This window comes from Macaca fascicularis, chromosome 13, assembly GCF_037993035.2.
Source record: "Macaca fascicularis isolate 582-1 chromosome 13, T2T-MFA8v1.1".
NCBI lineage: Eukaryota > Metazoa > Chordata > Mammalia > Primates > Cercopithecidae > Macaca > Macaca fascicularis.
The window spans coordinates 10587490-10609028 of NC_088387.1; the positions used below are offsets into that span (position 1 = coordinate 10587490).

At 45.1% G+C, this 21539-nt stretch overlaps 1 protein-coding gene across 50 annotated transcripts in view; it reads right to left on the reverse strand.

Annotated features, from left to right (window-relative positions):
* The window catches only part of UXS1 (UDP-glucuronate decarboxylase 1), a 117320-nt gene that overhangs the window by 87128 nt on the left and 8653 nt on the right, over positions 1–21539 (reverse strand). For 27 of the 50 annotated variants that reach the window (XR_010580351.1, XR_010580350.1, XR_012422022.1 and 24 more), the window contains exons 2-4: positions 2464–2491; positions 1137–1200; positions 57–100 (exon numbers count right to left, since the gene is read on the reverse strand). Coding sequence is in view for 27 of the 50 variants with exons in the window: in XM_045368675.3 (XP_045224610.2) it covers positions 57–100; positions 1137–1200; positions 2464–2491 (136 nt within the window). In the remaining 23 variants the exon portion in view is untranslated. The remainder of the gene's footprint in view (positions 1–56; positions 101–1136; positions 1201–2463; positions 2492–21539) is intronic. The other 23 variants (XR_012422019.1, XR_012422023.1, XR_012422020.1 and 20 more) reach the window with 1 other exon arrangement.

Sequence of the window (21539 nt, forward strand, 5' to 3'; positions counted from 1 at the left end):
CTCAATTGAGACAAACTTATTTTAACTATTGACCTTAAGACAAAAAGTACACATACCTTTTTTCTAAATCTCTGATTTTCTCTCTTAGTGGTTCAACCATCTAGAACAATAACAAAAATCAGTTTTAAAGCAAAAACACAGTTCTTAACTCCTTTCACCCCATTCTGATGTTTCAGATAAGGCAAAACAGGTTTTAATTTCTTCTACAAATTAACTTCCGGTTTGAAATGACGATACACCACTTGCCTCACAATGCTAGAATTGAACAGGTAAACTGTCGATTTGAACTCTTACTCCATAAACGCCTCAGTTTCTGAGACAGTTAATGTATTTGCTCACCCATCTTACTAGGAAGAATGTAAAAGGTGTTTCGGGTTCATAAAAACAGATCCACACTATCCATCTCTTTTTAGGAAGAATCCCCTAAGCATGGCCCACAAAGGCTTAACATCCTGTTTCTGCAATTACTGTGCATATTCATGTTACCAGCTGCAGCTCATAGTTGCAGGCTGTGAGTCAACCCACAGCCACGTCTGTAGACACTGTGGACCCAGGAAAAAGACAGCAACCCAAGAGCTTCCCAGCTCTTATTTGGCTTCAGATACAAAGTAAGTAACCCCCCATCCTCACCCCCACAGTCCATGTTACAGTGGTCTGGCTGTATCTATATGTATTTAAATAGGAAGTGCATAACCAAGCCTAGGTGCTAGCCTTCAGCTGGGTGGGTGTGCAACATCTCCATCTGTGCATGTGGACGTTCTTTACATTTGTTGGCCTAGCATCCAATTGGTGGCCATTTTTCTTTTCAGCATCCGTGCCAGTGAGAGGATGTTGGTACTCATCTCTATCTCCCAAAGGCAATCACTTCCCTTTCTCTAAAAGACGCTTACCTGAAAAGTCATGTAAAAGTCTAAATCCATTTTGCCTTTGAGGTAGAACTTGTTTTAATAAGTCAAAAATGGACCAACAGTAACAGATTGCATGTCCTCTTAAATAAGGGAGTAATTTTTTGAGACATGGTTTCAGAATCACAGAACAGCATCAAGCTGCCACAATAAGAATGACAGCATGAGCAAAGGAAGCAAAATTGACAAGCGCACAGACAAAATAGATACAAAAATAGAAAAGAGACTAACCTCTTCAATCTTGCTTTCAATTTTTAGTTCCCCGTTTTCCTGGATAGACCTGTTGAGTAGAAAGCTATAAAACTGAGATCAACGGAAAGGCTTTGTGACTTCAAGACTGTTTCTGAATAAATTACCCTAACATAACCCAAAGGATGCAGACCACCTCTGTCTCCTGCTCAACTATCAGTCACGTGTACAATTCCCTCCAGAAGGGATGCACCAGAGGAAAAGAAGACAACCAAAGGGAGGGAATCCCCTTAAATCCATCTATGAACATGCTCAGTATTACCTAATGGATTATTTCCACTAAACTAAACTAATCTCACTGCTATGCTACATCCAACACAGGATTTTAAATTAGAAGCAGGAAGTGTGTCTGTAGGAGTGTATGTTTGTGCCTGCTGGGCTTTCCTGGGGATTTCACGCAAAAATGGAGTCTTTTAAGTAAAACCACAGAGCTCCTTTAAATGGGATCTGAGCACCCCACCTAGTCATACACAGCAGCCTTTGTCAGGAGACACACACATGCCCTGGTGGTAGGAATCAAATCGACACTGTCCCACTCATCTTGCAAAACCCAACTCCACATGAAAAGTCTCCTCAGGGCATAGTAACCTTTTACTCTGGTAGACATGTGCAGCCGCATTACATTACAATACCAACCTAATCATCACAACAGTGATTCTCACAACATAACCAAGGGGAGCAAATTTTCCTTTACATGGAAAACTATTAACAGTACCAAATTTGTTTTTTTTTTTTACAATAAATGCTTTTCTTTCTGCTGATATTTTTTAAAGGCTATTTTTTCAATTTGGTAAAGAGAGAACACAAGGGTTTTATTTTTACAAGAGTGCCTCCTGCCCTGTGAAGCACACACGATGCATACAGGCCTAACGCTGGACTAAATAGGTGGTCTCTGCATCGATATCCACTAACTGGCCCCCTGGGGTCCCAGGCCAGCCATGGCTTCCCGAAGACAGCTCCCTTCTCAAAAGGCTTTGCAAAAGCCCCTCAGTGTTCTTGCTCAAGCCACCCAGAAATACAATTTACATAAGCTAGGGTCAACCCTTTATTATCTACATCAGGAGGGAAGGGAGGGGTGGGTGACCATTGCTTTACTTGTGGGCTTTACTTGGTAATTGTTAAAATCAGCTGCATTCCTTGAGAATACCGACAGGAGAAAAGAAACACCTCAGATATGTGAATAGTAAGAACCCAGTTTTGTTTTTAAAATATACCTTTAATTAAACCATGACATTCATGGTATATATGTCCCAACTGAAATGTGTCTATAAAATCCAACCACAGTACCCAAGTAATTAAAAACAATTACCTCATATTAACGAAGTTGCCCCAAACAGCTGTAAGAGAAAGAAAAAAGAGAAGTCAATGTTTAAGTCCACAACTTTCAGGGATTCCAATGGATGGAATCTTAAATTTTAACCAATATTTTAAATTTTACAAAGTAAATTAACTTATGTCACGAAGACAACCAAATGCACACTTTGTTTTCAGAACAATTAAATCTTACTACAAAATAAGCAAAAACAGGACCGGTAGGTTTTATTCAGGCCAAGTTTGAGAACTGCAACCCAAGAACATTGATTCAAGTTGCCCTGAATACATGCTCCCATCAGCAGCAGTCACAAGTGGGCTTTTAAAGGAAGAGGCAGTTTCTAAGTTACCAAGAATTTACATTAAAATAACATAAGCTACTGATTGGCTATACATTGTTTTTTGTATCAAAATTTCCAGGAAAAAGATAATTGGGTGAGGCAGCTGGGCAGAAACAAAATGCGTTTGAAGAACTGGCCCTGGGCATGGCAGGGCATGACTTTAGTTCCATGCTTACGTCGCTGTGGCCTGATAAATTCTGCATACCTCACACGGCTCATACTGCTCTGAGCTGTTTTTCTTTTCTATCTATCCCCGTGGTTTTGGAATACCTCTTTTGGGGTCTGGAGTTGGAGAGTGCATGTGAAGCTTTTTTTTTTTTTCCCCCAAGTGACAGATGTGCCTATATTACCCAGTCTGGTCTCTAGCAATCCTCCCGCCTCAGCCTCCTGAGTAAGTGGGAATGCAGGCATGCGCCACCACACCTAGCTAAGGATGCATGTGTTTTGATAAACAGTATGTTCTCAACCTTCGTTTGAGGAAGAACTAGTCACAAAAATCAAATAATCACATGTCTGAAAGAAGTTCTAAGGTTCAGTCTAACCTCTCCCTTGTAATGATGATGAAAGCAAACCCAGAGAAGTTCAACAGTGGCCTGCAGTGCGGCTTAACTCCAACGGGAGTGCATCCTTTCTCAGCACTTACCACGTCTCCCTTCTACACTCTAGGCGCCTGGTGGGCAGGCTCTCCTGTGCCCGTATACAGCTGGCCTTCGGTAAATGTGTGTAAGTCAGCCCTGAATCAACGGCAGATGACTTTAAAACGGAATACTGGACCATGAGCACTCACTTTAAGTTACTGAGCAGGCGATTCTTTCTATGGAGGTCTTTTCTGAAGATAAGCAGTCCTAATATTTTGTACACACTCCTATTTGGCCCTCATTTGGCCACTCAGCAGATACTGAAGGCCTTCTAAGTGCCAGGTGTATTTAGGTGCTTCCAGGCGCCGAGGAGGAACAGAGAGAATAAACACAAACGTCCTCGCAGTCTGGGGTTGTTAATTTTGTGAGTTTGGGAAAGCCCTAAGGTTAGGATCTCATCACCCCAGGCATCTTCCCATTGCCATCCTCTTGTGTGTAGTAGGAGTTTAATAGCTACTCATCAAATAGGATGCAGTATACAAACTACACCCCCACAAGAAATTCCCACTCTCAAGAAGGGAAATGTCGCTAATTCCATAAAAGCACATCTCTCTTCAAACAGAGGAGGAAACTTGATTAAAAAAAAAAAAAAGACAGCAATATATGACCAAATAAATAAAAGTGGCAAGAAAGCAGGGAAAAGGGAGAAATTAAAATAAAGCTATTAACTAGAGTCATTATTCATTAAAAAAATAAAAACTGCTTATGTCAGGGGCATTGGAACCAGAGTAATTCCATCTTGAACAGAAGCTGGGTAAAGTGAGGCTGAGACCTACTGGGCTGCATTCCCAGACTGTTAAGGCATTATAAGTCACAGGATGAGAGGAAGTCAGCATTAAGATACAGGTCATGCGCCAGGCATGGTGGCTCACACCTGTAATCCCAGCACTTTGGGAGGCAGAGGAAGGCAGATCACCTGAGGTCAAGAGTTCAAGACCAGCCTGACCAACATGGTGAAACCCCATCTCTACTAAAAATACAAAATTAGCTGGGTGTGGTGGCACGTGCCTGTAATCCCAGCTACTTGGGAGGCTGAGGCAGGAGAATCATTTGAGCCCTGGAAATGGAGGTTACAGTGGGCCGAGACCATGCCATTGCACTCCAGCCTGGGCAACAAGAAAGAAACTCCATCTCAAGAAAAAAAAAAAAAAAAAAAGATACAGGTCATAAAGACCTTGCTGATAAAAAAGGTTGCAGCAAAGTCAAGTCATAAAGACCTTGCTGATAAAATAGGTTGCAGTAAAGAAGCTGACTAAAACCCAGCAAAACCAAGATGGCCACAAGAGTGACCTCTGGCTATTCTCACTGCTACACTCTCACCAGCGCCATGACAGTTTACAAATGCCAAGGCAACATCAGGAAGTTACCTATATGGGATAAAAAGATGAGGTGTGAATAATCCACCCCTTGCTTAGCGTTTTATCAAGAAATAATCATAAAAACAGGCAACCAGCAGCCCTCAGAACTGCCCTCTCTATAGAGGAGCCATTCTTTTAATCCTTCATTTTCTTAATAAACTTGCTTTCACTTTAAGGACTCGCCCTGAATTCTTTCTTGTGCAAGATCCAAGAACCCTCTCTTGGGGTCTGGATCGGGACCCCTTTCCTGTAACACTTACACCTTTGGACCACGTGATTTTGTCTTTTTCTTATTCTCAGGAAATCAGTAAACATACAGCAAAAGTGCCCTCACCAATGTCATGGCCTTATTTATAATCACACACACAAAAAAAGGAATAAGCCAAAATGTCCCACAATTAGAGAACTGCTTTATAAATTGTCATACAGCCATTTGATGAAATCAGAAAGCCATTAAATATGACTATGGAACTACACTGTAACATGATGCAGTTATGACAGTACCAGACGAAAAAATAGATATACAGTGTGACTCTCACTTCCATAAAATGCATTGGGGAAAAAAAAAAAGACTGTGAAATTTCCAAAATACTGAGTTTAAATGGTGACATGAGTAACTGTTTAATTTTCCTTGTGGTTAAGTGTTTACTTACTTTTAAAAAAGGAGGGAAGAGAATTTAACCCTTACTAAACTCCATGTCCTTGTTGTCCTGTTCTTGCCTCTTTCTAGACACCTGGTGAACACCTGGGTCAGTCCTCAGCTCGGACTCCAGGCACTGCTGCCACCAGAGTCCACAAAGCTCACCTGTGAGCCACCAGTTGCCCAACCCATGTGCACTTTTCTTTACTGTGCTATATATCCCAAATAAGTGTACTGGCTCATTTTGGCTGTAGGATTAAGCTGCTTATCAAAGCAGACAAAGTAGTCCCTTTCTTACTGAAAACAGTATTCCATGCTATGGAAGCATCCATTCATTCTCTTATTGCCTTCTGGGTGGGTAGCACCTTTTGGCAGACCTTTCAAATCACTCCATGGTTATCTGCTTTTTCAGTTTTTTCTTTCAAACCTTTTTTCGAGTCAGTTTAAAACGTTGACTTCAGGCTGGTGCGGTGGCTCATGCCTGTAATCCTAGTACTTTGGGAGGCCAAGGCAGGCAGATCGCTTGAGCTCTGGAGTTTGAGGCCGGCCTGTGCAAACTGTTGAAAACCCCATCTCAAAAAATTAGCCAGGGCAGTGGCCCGTGCCTGTAATCCCAGCTACATGGGTGCGGCGGGGAGGCAGCGGTGGGGCCGGGGGCTCGGGGGCGGGGGGGATGCGGCGCAGAAGCAGAAAGATCACTTGAGCCCAGGAGGTCGAGGTTGCAGTGAGCTGAGACAGCACCACTGCACTCCAGCCTGGGTGACAAAAGTGAGACCCTGTCTTGGGGGAAAAAAAAAAGTTGATTTCACAGAAATATCTCAATCCTTCTATCCTCAGTTCATTTCAGAGCAGTGAAGGCTGCCACCCATCCCAGACACCTTCAGTTTCCTTGACCATGATGTCCTGAGCCCTTTCCCCCTGCCCACTGGTTCTCCTTAATTATCTCTTCCCAGGATCAGCCCTGGCGAATGATGCCCAAGCCACAGCCAAAGCTTTACCACCGTTCATAAATGGGTAAGAATGGATGTAAGCAGGTAAGGACCAGATTCACTTCTGGGTCTCAGACTTCTTCTACTGACCCTGGAGGCTGGAGACGTACCTGGAGACATGCCCTCTCCTCCCCAGCTGCACCTCCTGATTCACGCTGCAAAGGAGGCTTCATGAATCCCTTCCTTCCCCACTCAGACCTCCACACTTCCCCACTCAGACCTCCAGAGCAGCCCCCTGCAAGCAGCCCCCTGCATGGGACTCTCCACCCTCCCTAAACCACCTGCTGTCCCCAACCCTTCAGCTCGTCCACAGGTGGTGTCCTGGGCACTTGCACCTCCAAGACTTATCTGAGATTTTATTCTCCAGAAAGCATCTTCAATCATCCCTCCTGCTCCAGGAGACACTGGGGGCCCTGCTGTGTGGCCAAGGCCTGCTACATGTTTTGTTCTAATTGGTACCTTACAGGTGGGTCTCTCTGCAAGATGAGGTGTTTTCATATTTACATTTGCTACACCAGGCATTCGTGGTCCAAGCACTAAAATTAGTTGAATGCATGCCAAGTAATTTTTCCCTTTTCTTATAACACTTATCCCTTGCTTATTTTTATCTTCAGATGCAATATAACCAATTAATCTTTACAATGTTTTTATGTCAAGTGTTCTGGCCTCCTTTCAAATGATCAAAAGCTCTACCTGCTTTACTTCAGACAGAATCCAATACCCAGCCTAGACCAAAGAACAGACACACACACACACACACACACACGGCAAAGCAGGACAAACCCCCACATTGCTGCACAGATTCCGAATGGAAAGACACAAGCAATTTCCAACAATTATGGAGCAGTAGTTTTGTGTAGTTCTGTGTAGAGTAGCCTGAAAGGTTGCAGGGCATAGACCTTAAAAGTTACACATTACTTTAAAGTAATGTTGCTTTTAAGTTTTTGCAACCTGCTTATTTTGACCCACCTTACAGTGCTTCAAACAGATCGCTGGGCATTACTAACAGATGCACTCTACAAATATTTGAACTGAATTAAACCCATTTATATAGTACCAGGAATCGATATTAAGAAAAGTAAGTATTTTAAGAAAGATACTTATTCAGTTATTGACAAAGGGCTTATAACTGAATTCCCTTACACAGCTTTCAAGATATTTTAATTTTTAATATAAATTTTAAAAATACTTTGTATGTAAACTGAGGCACATCAGCTTCATAGTTCTCATTATGTTGGTATCCAGACTTCAAGCTATGCAGGGAAACCCAGTTCAAGAAAATCTAACTCATAAAAATTTTCATTTAGAGTGAAATATTGAGTGTTTTAAAGGGTATGATTAAAATGAGTGTCCTTTTCCAACAAAGAAAAACTTAAAATGCTAACCCAACACTTTCATAATCTCTCTGAGTCTAACTTGATTTCTTAAACAGTCATCAGCTATCATGAGATCAATCCTTTTAGAACACAGTCTCCCAATCTGAAGTTTGTGGGTCTCCACGGATCCCTGAATGGGTTTCAGGGAGACTAGAGGGGAGTCTCATGTGAAAGCACACGTGAAATTGTGTGTTCACAGGTCAAGGTCCGTCAATGAATTCAAGACCCCAAACGAATGAAAAACCACCAATTCAGAATCCATCAAAGCCCAGGATTTTAAGAGGCACATTTGTTTTAGAATAGAGATACAGCCTGAGTCCCTGAATGCCAGGCCACACACAAAGTACAGATTCTTCACCAGGAATCCAGATCTGGGTAGCAATTTCAATGGTCCTATTTCAAGTAATGTTACAAGGCTGGATCAAGCAAAATCACCATTTCCATTTTATACCTGTCCATTTTAAATGGCTACAGTATGCGTTAGCATGTTTTTCTCAGTCATTCCAATCACTATTTTAAACTGGAAAGCATATGTACCTTTACACTAAGTCACAGGAAGGAAGTGTGATTTAGGGAGACTGCTCTCCTACCCTACGTTATCTATGTAACACTGTATGTAAGACTCAGTACTTGCAGATGCACAAGTTAAGACCCTGCACACATTGCTTTACTGTCCAGTAGGTGATGTGCGGTCTATGATGGAAATGTAGCAAGTATGGGGAGGATCCCCAGAGAGGGCATGGAGAAGTCTTCCCAAAGGTCTGGCTGGGTGACAAGCAGTGGGGGGGGGGGTCCACCTCAGACTACAGGAAACAGCGTGCCCCCACTTCCTGCAATAAAAGGTGGATCAGCCACCACTGGCTAGATGCTGGAGAACTTACCCCTTTATTGAGACCTAGGCCTTTAGACTGAAGCATGCACAGAGAAAGAAAAGGCATGCTCCAAAATAATAGTAACAGAGGCCATCAGTCACAGGACAAATGCAGGTCTCTTTTTTAAAATTTCAACATTTATTTCAGTATCTTCTAGGAGCCAAGCAATGTGTGAGGCCCAGTAGCCAAGGCTCCTAATCCACACGCCTTTTAGCATTGCGAGGGCTCTGCAGGCCCCAACGCTGACGAAGATGGGACCAGGGGTGGGGCAATGTGGATCTGATTCTCCAGTCTCAACCGATGAAATCCAGGACCTTCCAGGCCACAGGTCTGTACTTCAGACCTGCTGAATCAGAATCTCTGCAGAGGCCTCCAGTAGCTGTATTTTTTAAGAACCCCAGGTGACTGTGACCCCTGGCGAGGGAAGAGGACCTCTACCCTAAGGGATCTGGGGACCTGCTGCCACCACCTATTGCCCACCGCTCTGAATGTTCAGAGTCCAGGCTCAGGCCATCCACCTCATCATTCCTCAGACTTGCCCCACCTGCCTGCCTCAGGGCCTTTGCACTTACACTTCTCCCAACTGCCTCTTCACCTTTCCCCCTTCCTCCCTTCCTCTCTCAGTTCATCCAAGGGCTCAGCTCAAAAGTTACCTGATCAAAGATGTCTTCTGACCAATCTATCTGTAAGAGCACCCCCACCAACAGCCCACTTAGCCTTTCTTTTTCTTCACAGCACTTATCACCAGCCAATACACCTATTTATCTATGTCTATGTTTATTGCCTGTTTGTGCCCAACAAAAAAATGTAAGCTCCACAGGAGCACCAATTTTGGTTTGTTCAGTGTTGTTATCCAGGGTACTGAGACAGATGAACATAATATGTACTCACTCAATATTTGCTGAAAGAATGACTAAAAAGCTCCCCCAAATGACTGGGAATTGCTACTCTAGGGCAGCAGTCAGAAAACTGTAGGCTGGGTGTGGTGGCTGATGCCTGTAATCCCAGCACTTTGGGAGTGTGGACTGCTTTAGCCCAGGAGTTTGAGGTCAGTATGAGCAACATGGTGAAATCCTGTCTCTCCAAAAAAAAATACAGAAATTAGTTGGGTATGGTGGCACACACCTGTGGTCCCAGTGACTCAGGAAGCTGAGGTGGGAGAACTGCCCAGGAGACTGAGGCTGCAGTGAGCCATAATCACACCACTGCAACCCAGCCTAGGCAACAAAGTGAGACCCTGTCTCAAAAAAAAAAAAAAAAAAAAAAATTAAAAACCCACAAAACTCTATTAAAAGAGCCAGAATAGCAAATATTGCAGTTTTGTGGGACATCTCCGGCCCAGCTACTCAACTCTACCACTGGAGCGTGAGCACAGCCAAGGATAATTTGTAAAAGCATGGCTGTGCTCCCACACAACTGTACTGAAGGACACACAAGTTTGCATTTGATGTAATTTTCAGGCGCTGTGAACTAGTATTCTTTTTGACTTTTTTCAACCATTTGAAACCTGTGGAAACTTTCCAGCTCTTGGGTCTTACAAAAACTAGCAGTGGGCTGGATATGGCCCACGGGCCACAGTTTGCTGACCTTTGCTCTAAGGGATACCAGAAGGACTAGGGTGATTCCAGTCCAGGGAGTTCTTGTCCTTGAAGGAAAATGACCAGCAGCCACAAATATATAACGCACGGTGGAGAAGTAAAGGCTGCAGTCACCCAAGCCCTGGGGAGTAGCGTGAAGATGCCTGTGGGCCACATACTCATAAATGGGAAGATTCCCGGACCGAGAAGGAGATACTTGTGGAGGAAGAGGGAGGGGCCGGGACAGCAATGCCAGCAGAGGCCTCTGGGGAAGGGAAGATGCAGCAACAAGGTCAAGAGAGGCAGGACAGTTGTTTTCCTAACAAGCCCCAGGAGACCCTGTTTATGAACCAAATATGGGCACCGTTGTGTTTCCTTTTATATTATTCCAAGAAAGCTGGGCTCCAGACAGCAGGCAATGAACAGCTGTTCGGAGCATGAGAGACAGTGAGGTGCTACAGCCTGAGCAAATCTGGAAGCAGAGGTGTGAGAGACAAATGGGTGAGGGAAGGGTTGAACACAGAGTAAGTAAATAATGCAGAGGGCAGAGCCCACAGGTCCTGAGGGTGAGGACAGTAATGTCACAAGATAAGAGCACCTGAGGCAGACAGCTGGGGCAGGGGAGGATGGTCTGAGATAAGGACATGCTTAGCTCAGAGCATCCTGTAGCAACCCACATGAAGATGTCTCATAGGCAAACAGAACCTGAGGCCCGGGGCTTGAAGGCCCACACCAGCCAGAGGTGCAACCCAGGGCCTGTGTGGGGTGCACATGGTGAGAGGCCACAGCCCTGGGGAGGGCCTTGTAACAGAACCAAGGCACGTGCCCAGTAAGAGTGGCAATGCTGGCATCACTACTGCTTACTGAGCACCTACTCCATGTGGGCCTTTTATGTTGGTTCTAATCACAAAGTCATGGTATCGCCACCATCCCACAGCGGAAGACAGGCCCCAAGAGGTAGCCTGTGACTTGCTCGAGGCCACACAGCTAGCACCCACCCACCCCGGGCCACCCTTCCAAAAGTGAGGCCTCGGTCCAAGGCCTGCATGACCTGTCAAGGGCTCCAGATTCCTTCCCATCTGCACGGAATAAAGGCGCCTTGTTCATTTCCAGACACATCCCCTAAGCTAATCCCCCCATCCTCGATGCCACGTGGCACATGCTCAAACAAAAACTGAGTGACATCAACCTCCATGAAATCCTCAGCGGGACAGTGAAGCCTCCTGGAATGTGAAAGATGCCCCCTATTTCAGGAGAACAAATAGCGATTTCCAACCTTCCAGTGCTCAGCGCAGGAACACTTTAATTTAGAGAGGCGTTCAAAATGGAAATCTTGTACAAACAGAGGGCACCTTGAGCACACTGAAAGTATTATTGGCAGAGAAAGTTCCAGAATGCTGCTGCTGCATGCATTCCGATGCTGGACTGTTTGCTGTTCCTCTCAAGTTTTTCTGAACATGTGAGCTGTACCAAAAAGCTTCATCTGAGTTGTAAAACAGTTTGTCTGCCAAGTGCTTGCAGCAAAGCGACATGGAATCTTTACACCCAAAGGGAGACTCCAAAGTGACACTTTTAAAACCTGTCCAAAAATTATCTGGCACACCTTGCATGGGGGGACAGGAGGAGTGTCTCTATGTCCTTCCTTTAAGTCTGGGGGTCTTGGGCTGCTTGGACCACAGGGAAGAGCAGAAGATACACTATATGATGTCTTTAGATGGTCACGTGGCCAGTGCTTCCGCCACATTTGCTGAGACACTCGGTCTCAGAGCCCTGAACCACCATGCATGAAGTCTGACCACCCGAGGCCGGACAGGTTGCCTGTGGGCACCCTAACAGTCAAGCCTGAGTCTGTCCTCAAGGTCCAGACCTGCCAGTGAAGAAGTCGCCTGCAAATGGATGTTCTAACCTGGGTGTAGTCCCAGGCATCACGAAACGAGGAAGAGCCATATCCATCTCAAATTTCTGACCCACCAAACCCATGGGGATAAATACAATGGTAACTGTTTTCTGCCACTATGTTTTAAAGTGGTTGGTTAAGCAATGAAGCATAACCACAACCAAAACAGAGCCGGACCTGTCACCACCTTTAATCTATTGATGCTCATATGCCCAGGTCACAGCCCTCAAATCAAGCCAAATATAGGGCTAAACCCCTCCTCACCCACAGCATACCCTACCAAGCGTATCTGCCCCCTCCTCCAGTCAAAAGCGCAACTTTGCATAGAGACTGGTCCACCTGGGTAGAAGTCAAGGGCCAAGTCTGAATCTTTGGAAAATTCTGATCCCGATCCCCCAACCCAGGCTGCTCCCCACCTGACTGTAGTCCTCCCACCTCCCATCTGAACAAAACAAGTGCACATAGGAAAGATGCGTCCTTACTCACCTCCGAAGAACCCCAATCATCCCAGCTCTCTGGAAAAGGACAAGCCTTTGACTTGCCTTGGATAAATCCTGAGGTGGCACAACTGAAATGTTTTCTTAAAGCAGGTAAGAATATGCATCATTCTTCTATGAAGAAAAGCATTCAAAGTTTGGCTTAAGCTGACCAGAAGGTTCAAATGAGAAGATACTGCTCTGTGTTTAATTCTTCGAGTAAGAAAGGGGGATGTGTCCCTGGGGTGAAGGGGCTTCGCAGTTGCTAGTTCCTACCAAAAGAATGAGGTGCTCAAAGGTCAGGCATCATGACAGACCAAAGAGCCGCAGCTGCCAAACGGGAAACCACGCCTACTCCTGAACCTGAAGGAGCCTTCGCCCTGAACTTCCTGAAGCATGTCCAGACTAGAGTAGCCTTTGCCGCCACCGCCCTCAGCCTTCCAGGCCTGCGCTCATCCTAAGTGGTTACACAGGATGAAAAGTGGCCCAAATAAAAAGGCAATGTGGGGTACCTGAGCAGGCTCTAGCAACTGGCATGCTCCAAGCCTAAAGCAGAGGGCACTTGCTTATCAGTCCTCCCTGTGGTCCTCGCCCTGCTCTCAGCCCTCCAGGAAGCCAGAACTCCAATTAGCTGCCTCCAGAAGCAGGCAAAAGAGCAGCCCTCTGCAACCCCAGATGGTAGGCTCTGAAATCCGGCTATAAAACCCTTGTTTGTGACGCACACCTTCCAATAGGCTTACCTAATAAAACCCTACCAATATGCCCAGGGGAAAAAATCTGCCCCAAGATATCACTTTTTTAAAAAGGTGGTTAAAAGTATGGGTTTTGCAGATGATATCTGCACCTTTTGAAAGTCTTTGCACATAAAATGTCAATGTTAAGTAAAAAGGGCAACTTAGAGGATAACACATACAGCAGAGTCAATGTTTTTGCTTTTTAAAGCTAAATCCTTTTTTTTTTTTTTTTTTGAGATGGAGTCTCACTCTGTCACCCAGGCTGGAACGAAGTGGCACGATCCGGCTCACTGTAACCTCCACTGCCCGGGTTTAAGCGATTCTCCTGTCTCAGCCTCCTGAGTAGCTGGGATTACAGGTGCGCACTACCACACCTGGCTAATTTTTGTATTTTTAGTAGAGATGGATTTCACCATGTTGGTCAGGCTGGTCTTGAACTCCAGACCTCAGGTGATCCACCTGCTTCGGCCTCCCAAAGTGATGGGATTATAGACGTAAGCCACCAAGCCTGGTCTAGCTACATGCATTTTTAAAGCTATACATGTATATATTTGTTTATTTTAGAATAAAATACCTGGATAAAAGAAACTCACTTCCACAGGGAATCCTCTAAGGGAGAACAGCACAAACGCCTGTTCAGACCAGAGCTATGCAAGGTGTGTTCCTGAACTGCACCAGCAGCCTCATCTGAGAACTTGCTGGAGATATGGATTCTCAGGTCCCAGGCAGGGCTCCTATCTGAATATTTGTGTCTCCTTCAAATTCACATGTTGAAATTCTAACCCCCAATATATTGGCATTCCGAGGTGAGGATTGTGGGTGGTGACTGAGTTGGGAAAGCAGAGCTCTCATGAGTGGGGTCAGTGCCCTCTTAAGAGGGACCCCGGAGAGTGCCCTCACCCCTATGCCATGTGAGGACACTGTGAGAAGGCGCCATCTATGAACCAGGGAGTGGGCCCTCACCAGATACTGAATCTGCTGGGGCTTTCATCTTGGACTTCCCAGCCTCCAGAACTGTGGGAAATAAATTTCTGTTGTTTATAAGCCACCCAGTCTGTGGCATTTTGTTATTGCAGCCTGGGGTAGGACAGCTGTCAAAGCAGACACTCCGGGGTGTGGCCCGGCCATCTGGCCTTAGCAAGGCTCCAGGTGATGCTGATACGGCCCAAATCTGAGACCCTCTGCTCTGGTCACTCACCTGTGTTCTCACTTGCTCAGTTCGTCTTAAGACATTCCACATTTTAGTAAGACAAACAACAGAGTCAAATGTCAGAAGAACTCCTCTGCATGCACCTCCTCCGTCTCAGGCGCGACTCAATTCTAGATGCCCCTTCTCCCTCTTCACGGCTCTTCCATCGTGGTTGGCAGATGCTGACAATGTGTTCTTCCACGTGTCCCCCATCTCTGTGCCCGCCACATGGGGGCCCTGGCCACTGCATCACCAGGCTGCCTCCTTCGGGGCCCTTCTGTCTATGCCATCCCCATGTGGCACTTCTCCCTTCTTTACACGGTTTGTCCAAAAAGTCTTTGTCCTTTTCCTGTTCAAGATTTCTGAGTTCTCCAGAACAATCTGGTCACCTGCTTCCAATTATCAGTCTTGAGCATGCGCCCCACATATACGTATATGTACCACTATCTATATTAAGTTAATTATAACAGAAATAAACAATGTACAAGGACGAGGCAAAAAGTATATGTGTCTATACAAGTATGTGTGTGTATATACATACGTGTGTGCATATATACAAATATGTGTATGTATACATATACAAGTGTGTGTGAGTATAAATATATACAAGTGGGTGTATGTGTATGTATATATGTGTGTATATATGTATGTGTGTATATGTACATGTGTGCCTATGTGTCTGTGTGTGTGTGTGTGTATATATATATAGCAGCTCCACAATCTCTTTTACAATATTCCACGTGGAGTGGAATACCCCCTAGTGGATGCCTGGCACTGGCCCCCACACCCAGCCCCCTTGCCCCTGCCCTATGTCCACTCCTCCATCACCTGTGGCAAGCTGGGCAGTGTAGTTCTGAGCACACCCAGTGCCCCCCAGCCTTCCTGAACCACAGAATGCCTTCCAGCTTCTTTTATCACACTCGTACTTCCTAAGAAATAATCAGTGTCTGATCATTAATGGGCCTTTTTTCTAACGGATGGCAGGGCTGTGCTGATAAAGCTCGCTCAGGACCAGGTCCCTGTGGGCTGGACTGGGCACAGCTTGGGAGCAGGGCTTCATGTTACCTTTACTTTGTGCAGCAAAGCCCTGCATGGTCACTGGTGTCTGGCTCTCTCCTCATCCCAAGGGTGCCCAGTCTCCCTCTGTGGCTTCGTCATGCATCAGGCACAGGCACTATGACATAAATCTACCAATGAGTTCTGTACAACCATGGATTCATGAGGTAGATCTCTACATTGAAAGATTTCCTCCATCGCTGGGCACGGTGGCTCATGCCTGTAATCCCAGCACTTTGGGAGGCTGAGGCGGGCAGATCACAAGGTCAGGAGTTCCAGACCAGCTTGGCCAACATGGTAAACCCCATCTCTACTAAAAGAATACCAAAATTAGCCAAGCATGATGGCGTGCACCTATAATCCCAGCTACTCCGGAGGCTGAGGCAGGAGAATCACCTGAACCCAGGAGGCAGAGGTTGCAGTGAACCGAGATCACACCACTGCACTCCAGCCTAGGCAACAGAGCGAGACTCCGTCTCAGAAAAGAAAGATTTCCTCCACATATAAAGTAAAAAAGCAAAGCACAGAAAAATCAAGAGCATAAAACCATTTACATTTTAAAAGCACTTAAGACATTCTAACCCACGGGAAGGTGAACAGGATTAGCTGGAAGGGAGCAATGCATTCCATATACTTCCAGACTGATGGTTAAAATTATGAATTAAAACTAAGCCCCAGAAATATATGTAAAATATCAATGACCCTTGCATCTCACTATCCAAATTAGAAACCACCCTTAACCACCAAGTACCTTCCCAGGTTCTCCACCTCACCTTAGGTTTTGGCTGCAAAAATACTACAGAGAGAAAGCTCTGCAATAGATACTTCAGTAACAACTATGTGACTAATTCTTGGAACTGGAAATAAGATACACTATCTGCACATCTCCACCTGAGAAAATCAAGTACCTTCTGTCACTGGAAGCAGGACACTAATCAACTTGGAAACATGTGGCACTCACACGTTTCACTCAAGGTTCTAGTCCAGTGTCACCATTTAACAAGCACAAAACACCTCTTCATCCGAAATGCCAGAGGATAGCATCAAATTTGGGGAGCAGAATAGGGAGGCAGAAATAGAAAGAAAATTTCCAGACCACTTCTGATCTCCAGAAAGCAAAAATGGACTTTGATCCTGCAAATTACTACAGACAAATATCAAATGATAAGAAGTGGATTCTCCTTCTTTCTCTCCTCTCAACTTCGCAAATATCAATGACGCCTGGTGTGGCATGGTAGAAAATGTTGCCATGCTATTTCTTTGGCCTTTTTCTACTTAAAGAGATGTAGGCTCCACCTACAGAACTGTGACAATATTTTACCTCAAACAATAACAATGGAAAATGAAATATACTTACCCTAAGGTTACCAAATGAATGAATCTCCTTAGTTTTCTGATGGAATGAACAGATTCATTAAAGAAAAAGAGGAAAACCAAGGGGAGGGAAACCCTCCTAGCTCATGGGGGCATCCCACAGGGTGCTGCAGAGAGGTCACTGGAGTTTCGCCCCTCCCATGCCCGTCACCAATGAGGCTAAGCATCAGGGCCCTCATCCTTACAGGCACATCCCGCAGCAGCCCTGTACTCTTCTTCCTCCCGCCAATCACATCCCTGGCTCGGGGCAGGGCTCTGGAACCTCACCACTGAATGCCAACGCCTCTCTGAAAACTGCTGACTGGCCCCAGCTCCCAGCACATGCTCCCTTCTCAGCAGGCTCCAGCCAGCACCACAGATTAGGTTTGAGAATAACCGTGGATAAAACTATTTTTAGAACGCCTAAGGCAAAGAAAGCTGGGGCAAGTGGGGCATGGTAGCACAACCTGTAGTTCCAGCACTTTAGGAGGTCCAGGCAGGAGCATCGCCTGAGCGGAGGAGTTCGAGACCACCCTGGGCAACATGGTGAAACCCTGTCTCCACTCAAATACAAAAAACTATCCGGGCATGGTGGCGTGCGCCTGTAGTCCCAGCTACTCGGGAGACTGACGCACCAGAAACACTTGAGCCCAGGAGGGCAGGTTGCAGTGAGCCGATACGGTGCCACTGCACTCCAGCTCGGGCTACAGAGTAAGACTCCGTCTCCAAAAACAACAACAACAACAACAAAAAACAATCATACTAGTTAGAAAGAAAAAGTAAAAGTAAATTCAGACTTCTCACCACCACTTTTAGGCGGAACTACTATGATCTAAGAAACCCAGGACTGCTAGCGCTAGGATCCGACATAACATGTAAAGCTCTATTATTTCTTTCAGAAAGTAGGGCACTTTCTAAACGTTAAGAACAAGATGGGAAAAATGTAGACAACTTAAGCATTCATACAAAAGGCAAAGGATAAATTTTTTTAAAGATGGATTATGACTTCAGGGCTCTTTATTGCTTACTGTTAAAAAGTTTTGTTAGTAATATATTTGATACTTGATCTTGATGTAGAATGAATGCTAAAGAGAAACTTGATGGAAATACACTTCGCAAAAGAAAGAAATTACAGAACTTTCCTGAGGGCCAAAAGAAAGGTCTGTCTAAAGCAGGGATGTCCAATCTTTTGGATTCCTCAGGCCACACTGGAAAAATAATTGTCTTGGGCCCCACGTAACAATAATAATAGCTGATGAGCAAAAAAAGCAAAAAAAAAAAAAAAAAAAACTCATAATGTTTTAAGAATGTTTATGAATTTGTCCTGGGCCACATGCAGCCCACGGGCCGCCGCTTGAACAAGCTTGGCAAAGAAAAGCTAGGTGCTATTTCTGGATGGGAAGGCAATTTAATATGCAGAAATTATGAGGTTTGGGATTTTTCTCTTCTTTGCACTTCATTCTCTAGCTTTTCCACATTGAGCACCTTGTTTTCTTATTTCTCCTGTATTTTGTCATTTTCAAATGGGAATTTTAAAAATTTTAATAATGGTTTTAAGTGAGCCTTTTCATTTTGTGTTCAAAAGGGGCAGAGAGGGAAAGGTGAGGGAGGGAATCTAGGAGGAAACCACAGCACCCACAGGCATGACCCTCAGCTACCGCAGCTACGCCCCAACCCAGAGGGTTGTCAGTGCTCTGGGCTCATTCTCTGTGCCTCAGTTTCCCCCTCTATGAAACGGAGAGACATCTCCCTTTTTCACGCCTCACTGCAGGATAGTTGGGTGCCGCTTCTCCTGCCCAAAGTGAGGGCTGCATTTCAGCATCTGCACTGGTGGGTGGTGGTGGGGTGGGAATGCAGGTAAGGTGAAGCCTAAGGAGGGCAGAGAGCGTCTCCATTGGGGTAGTGGGGTCCTCTCATTGTATTAAGAACCTAGCATAGAAATTCTGTTTTTTAAATAATTAGGATGCACTGGGGTAAGGAAGCAGGGAATCAGAATTAAATTGCACAGAACAGCAAAAGAAACCTAAAGGAAAAAAAGAAAAAGATCCTGATTTGGCAGTATATGAGTTTTGCTGAGAAGCCCTGTTTATGAGGACCCGTTATTCACAGCTAATGGCCATTTCCACCAGAGCCATCACGAGGCCCCTTGATGAGTGTCAGAACAACTCAGTTCTTTCCCTTGGTTACAACCAAGCCATCCTACACCACCAATGTTCTGTTGCTGATAAAACCCAGCTGCCTGCTCACGTCTTTTTTTCAAAAAAAAAAAAAAAAAAATAGCAAGGTCACCCCAGTATATACGTCAACCAAATTCTAACTTAGAACCAGCATGCTTTGCTTTCAATTTCTAAAAATACTATAAAATATTCAAAGATACTAAGAATAACATTCCAAGATCTCACCACCCTAACAAAATTGTTTTCCTTTTCTAGCACATCCAGACTCCCTCTAAAAAGACTGCTTTGAAGTTCAAATGTTTTCTGCTGTTGCTTTATTTCACTTACTTATTTTGGTTACAGCAACTCTAAAAAGCTTAACCAAAAAGAAACTGATGGATTAACTCCAAATTCACTCTTGGCCCTTCTAAAAGCAGGGCAATGAGGAAACCCTCGGCGCCCCTCAGTGGAGAAGTTCCCACTTGCTGGCGGTCACTGCCCTTCCTGCCTGGAAAGAGTCCCTGTATGTTGCAGGTTACTTTACAACACCTTTTCTCCCTTGAGGCTCATCAGCTGAAGCTACCATCTCTTTAGAGAAATTCCCTCAATTCCTCACAGTATTTAAAACAAATTATTTTTACCTGCAAGGCAAAAGAGACCAGAGTATTTTCATTTTACAAGTGCAAAAAAAAAAAAAATTGAAACAGAAGGTTAGAAAGCTAGCACCATGTGACAGGGTGAGCTGAATCAGGGTGAGACAACTTTATTCAGAAAAGGGATGATCCTGCCAGGCACAGCGGCTCATGCCTGTAAACCCAGCACTTTGGGAGGCCGAGGTGGGTGGATCACCTGAGGTCGAGAGTTCAAGACCAGCCTGGCCAACATGGTGAAACCTCATCTCTACTAGAAATACACAAATTAGCTGGTCGTGGTGGACCACACTTGTAATCCCAGCTACTCCGGGGGCTGAGGCAGGAGAAACGCTGGAACCCAGGAGGAGAGGTTGCAGTGAGCCAAAATCATACCACTGCACTCCAACCTGGGCAACAAAGCAAGACTCCACCTCAGAAAAAAATAAATGTATAAAAAGAAAAAGAAAAGGGCTGACCCTGAATTACTCCTCCCCACATTTGCCCTTCAGGTGATTCCTAGGACCTGTCATATTTGTAAGACAAAAAGCAAGAAAAGAAATTTGCAGTAGACATTAATGTGGGTTCAGTACACATGAAGAATCTGGTAACTGGCCTCACCTGTTCAACATCTATTTGTGAAAGCTCTCCAACCTCACATTAGACATGTTCTTGACTTCTCAGCTAGTCCGTGTTCAGCTACTATCACAAATAAACTACACAGTGGGTGGCTAATAAACAGGAATTTGCTTCTCACAGTTCTGAAGGCTGGGAAGTCCAAGATCAAGGCACTGGCAGTGACGGCTCACTTCCTGATTCACAGACGGTGCCTTCTTGCTGTATCCTCACATGGTGGAAGGGAAGAATGAACTCCTTTGGGCCTCTTTTACAAAGACACTAGTCCCCTGCATGAGGGCTCTGCCCCCTGACCTAATCACCTCCCACATACCCTACTTCTTCATGCCATCGCTTCAGGTATTAGGTTCCAACATATGAATTCCAGGAGATACAAACATTCAGGTCACAGCACTGGCCTGTACAGAAGTACCAAACATATCATACACCAGGACTAGAATCCAGTCACAGATCTACAAAAGGTAGGCAGCACAGGAGAGAGGCACACCACAAAGCACATTTCAGGCCACACTGGCCAACCCCAAAATGCAAAACTGATTATACTTTGCCCTGCCCTAATGTCTGAACACTTCAGGCATGTTCATCAAAATCTCTCTCATGCTGCACAAATTCTTATGGAAGGCTTACTCATCTCATTAGATCAAGTTTATGTCAGCTCAGTCTTCCACCTTCTGCCTTTATGGGCCACAAAGACTCCTGCTCCTGGCACTGTGCCACTCCAGCCTCTGCTCATTCCATCACTTTCACCTTCAACTCCACTGCCCAAATTGTATCCCTCTGCGAAATGCCAACTCAATGCCCCGGGTCTTATGGGCATCCCGTTCTCTCCAAGTCCCAGGTCTCATTTCTCTCATGGTACTCAGCACTTTACCTTGACCACTTTATCTTGTCCGTTTTCTTAGGAACTATGGTGGAAAAAGGGAAAATTGTTGAAAATAAAGACACCCAAGTCCTAAACCCTGTTTCTACCTACAGAACACTTCTGATACCACGTGTGTGTGCTTTTCCCATACTACCAACCAATTCGCCCACTCTCTAGACACCAAGCAAGTGGCCAATGATTCCACTCAATTCTGGCTCCTTGGAGAGACGGCTGATTCCAGGTTTGGGGCAGAAAAAGAACAAGATGAGCCTGAAACATCTAGACATCAAGGAAG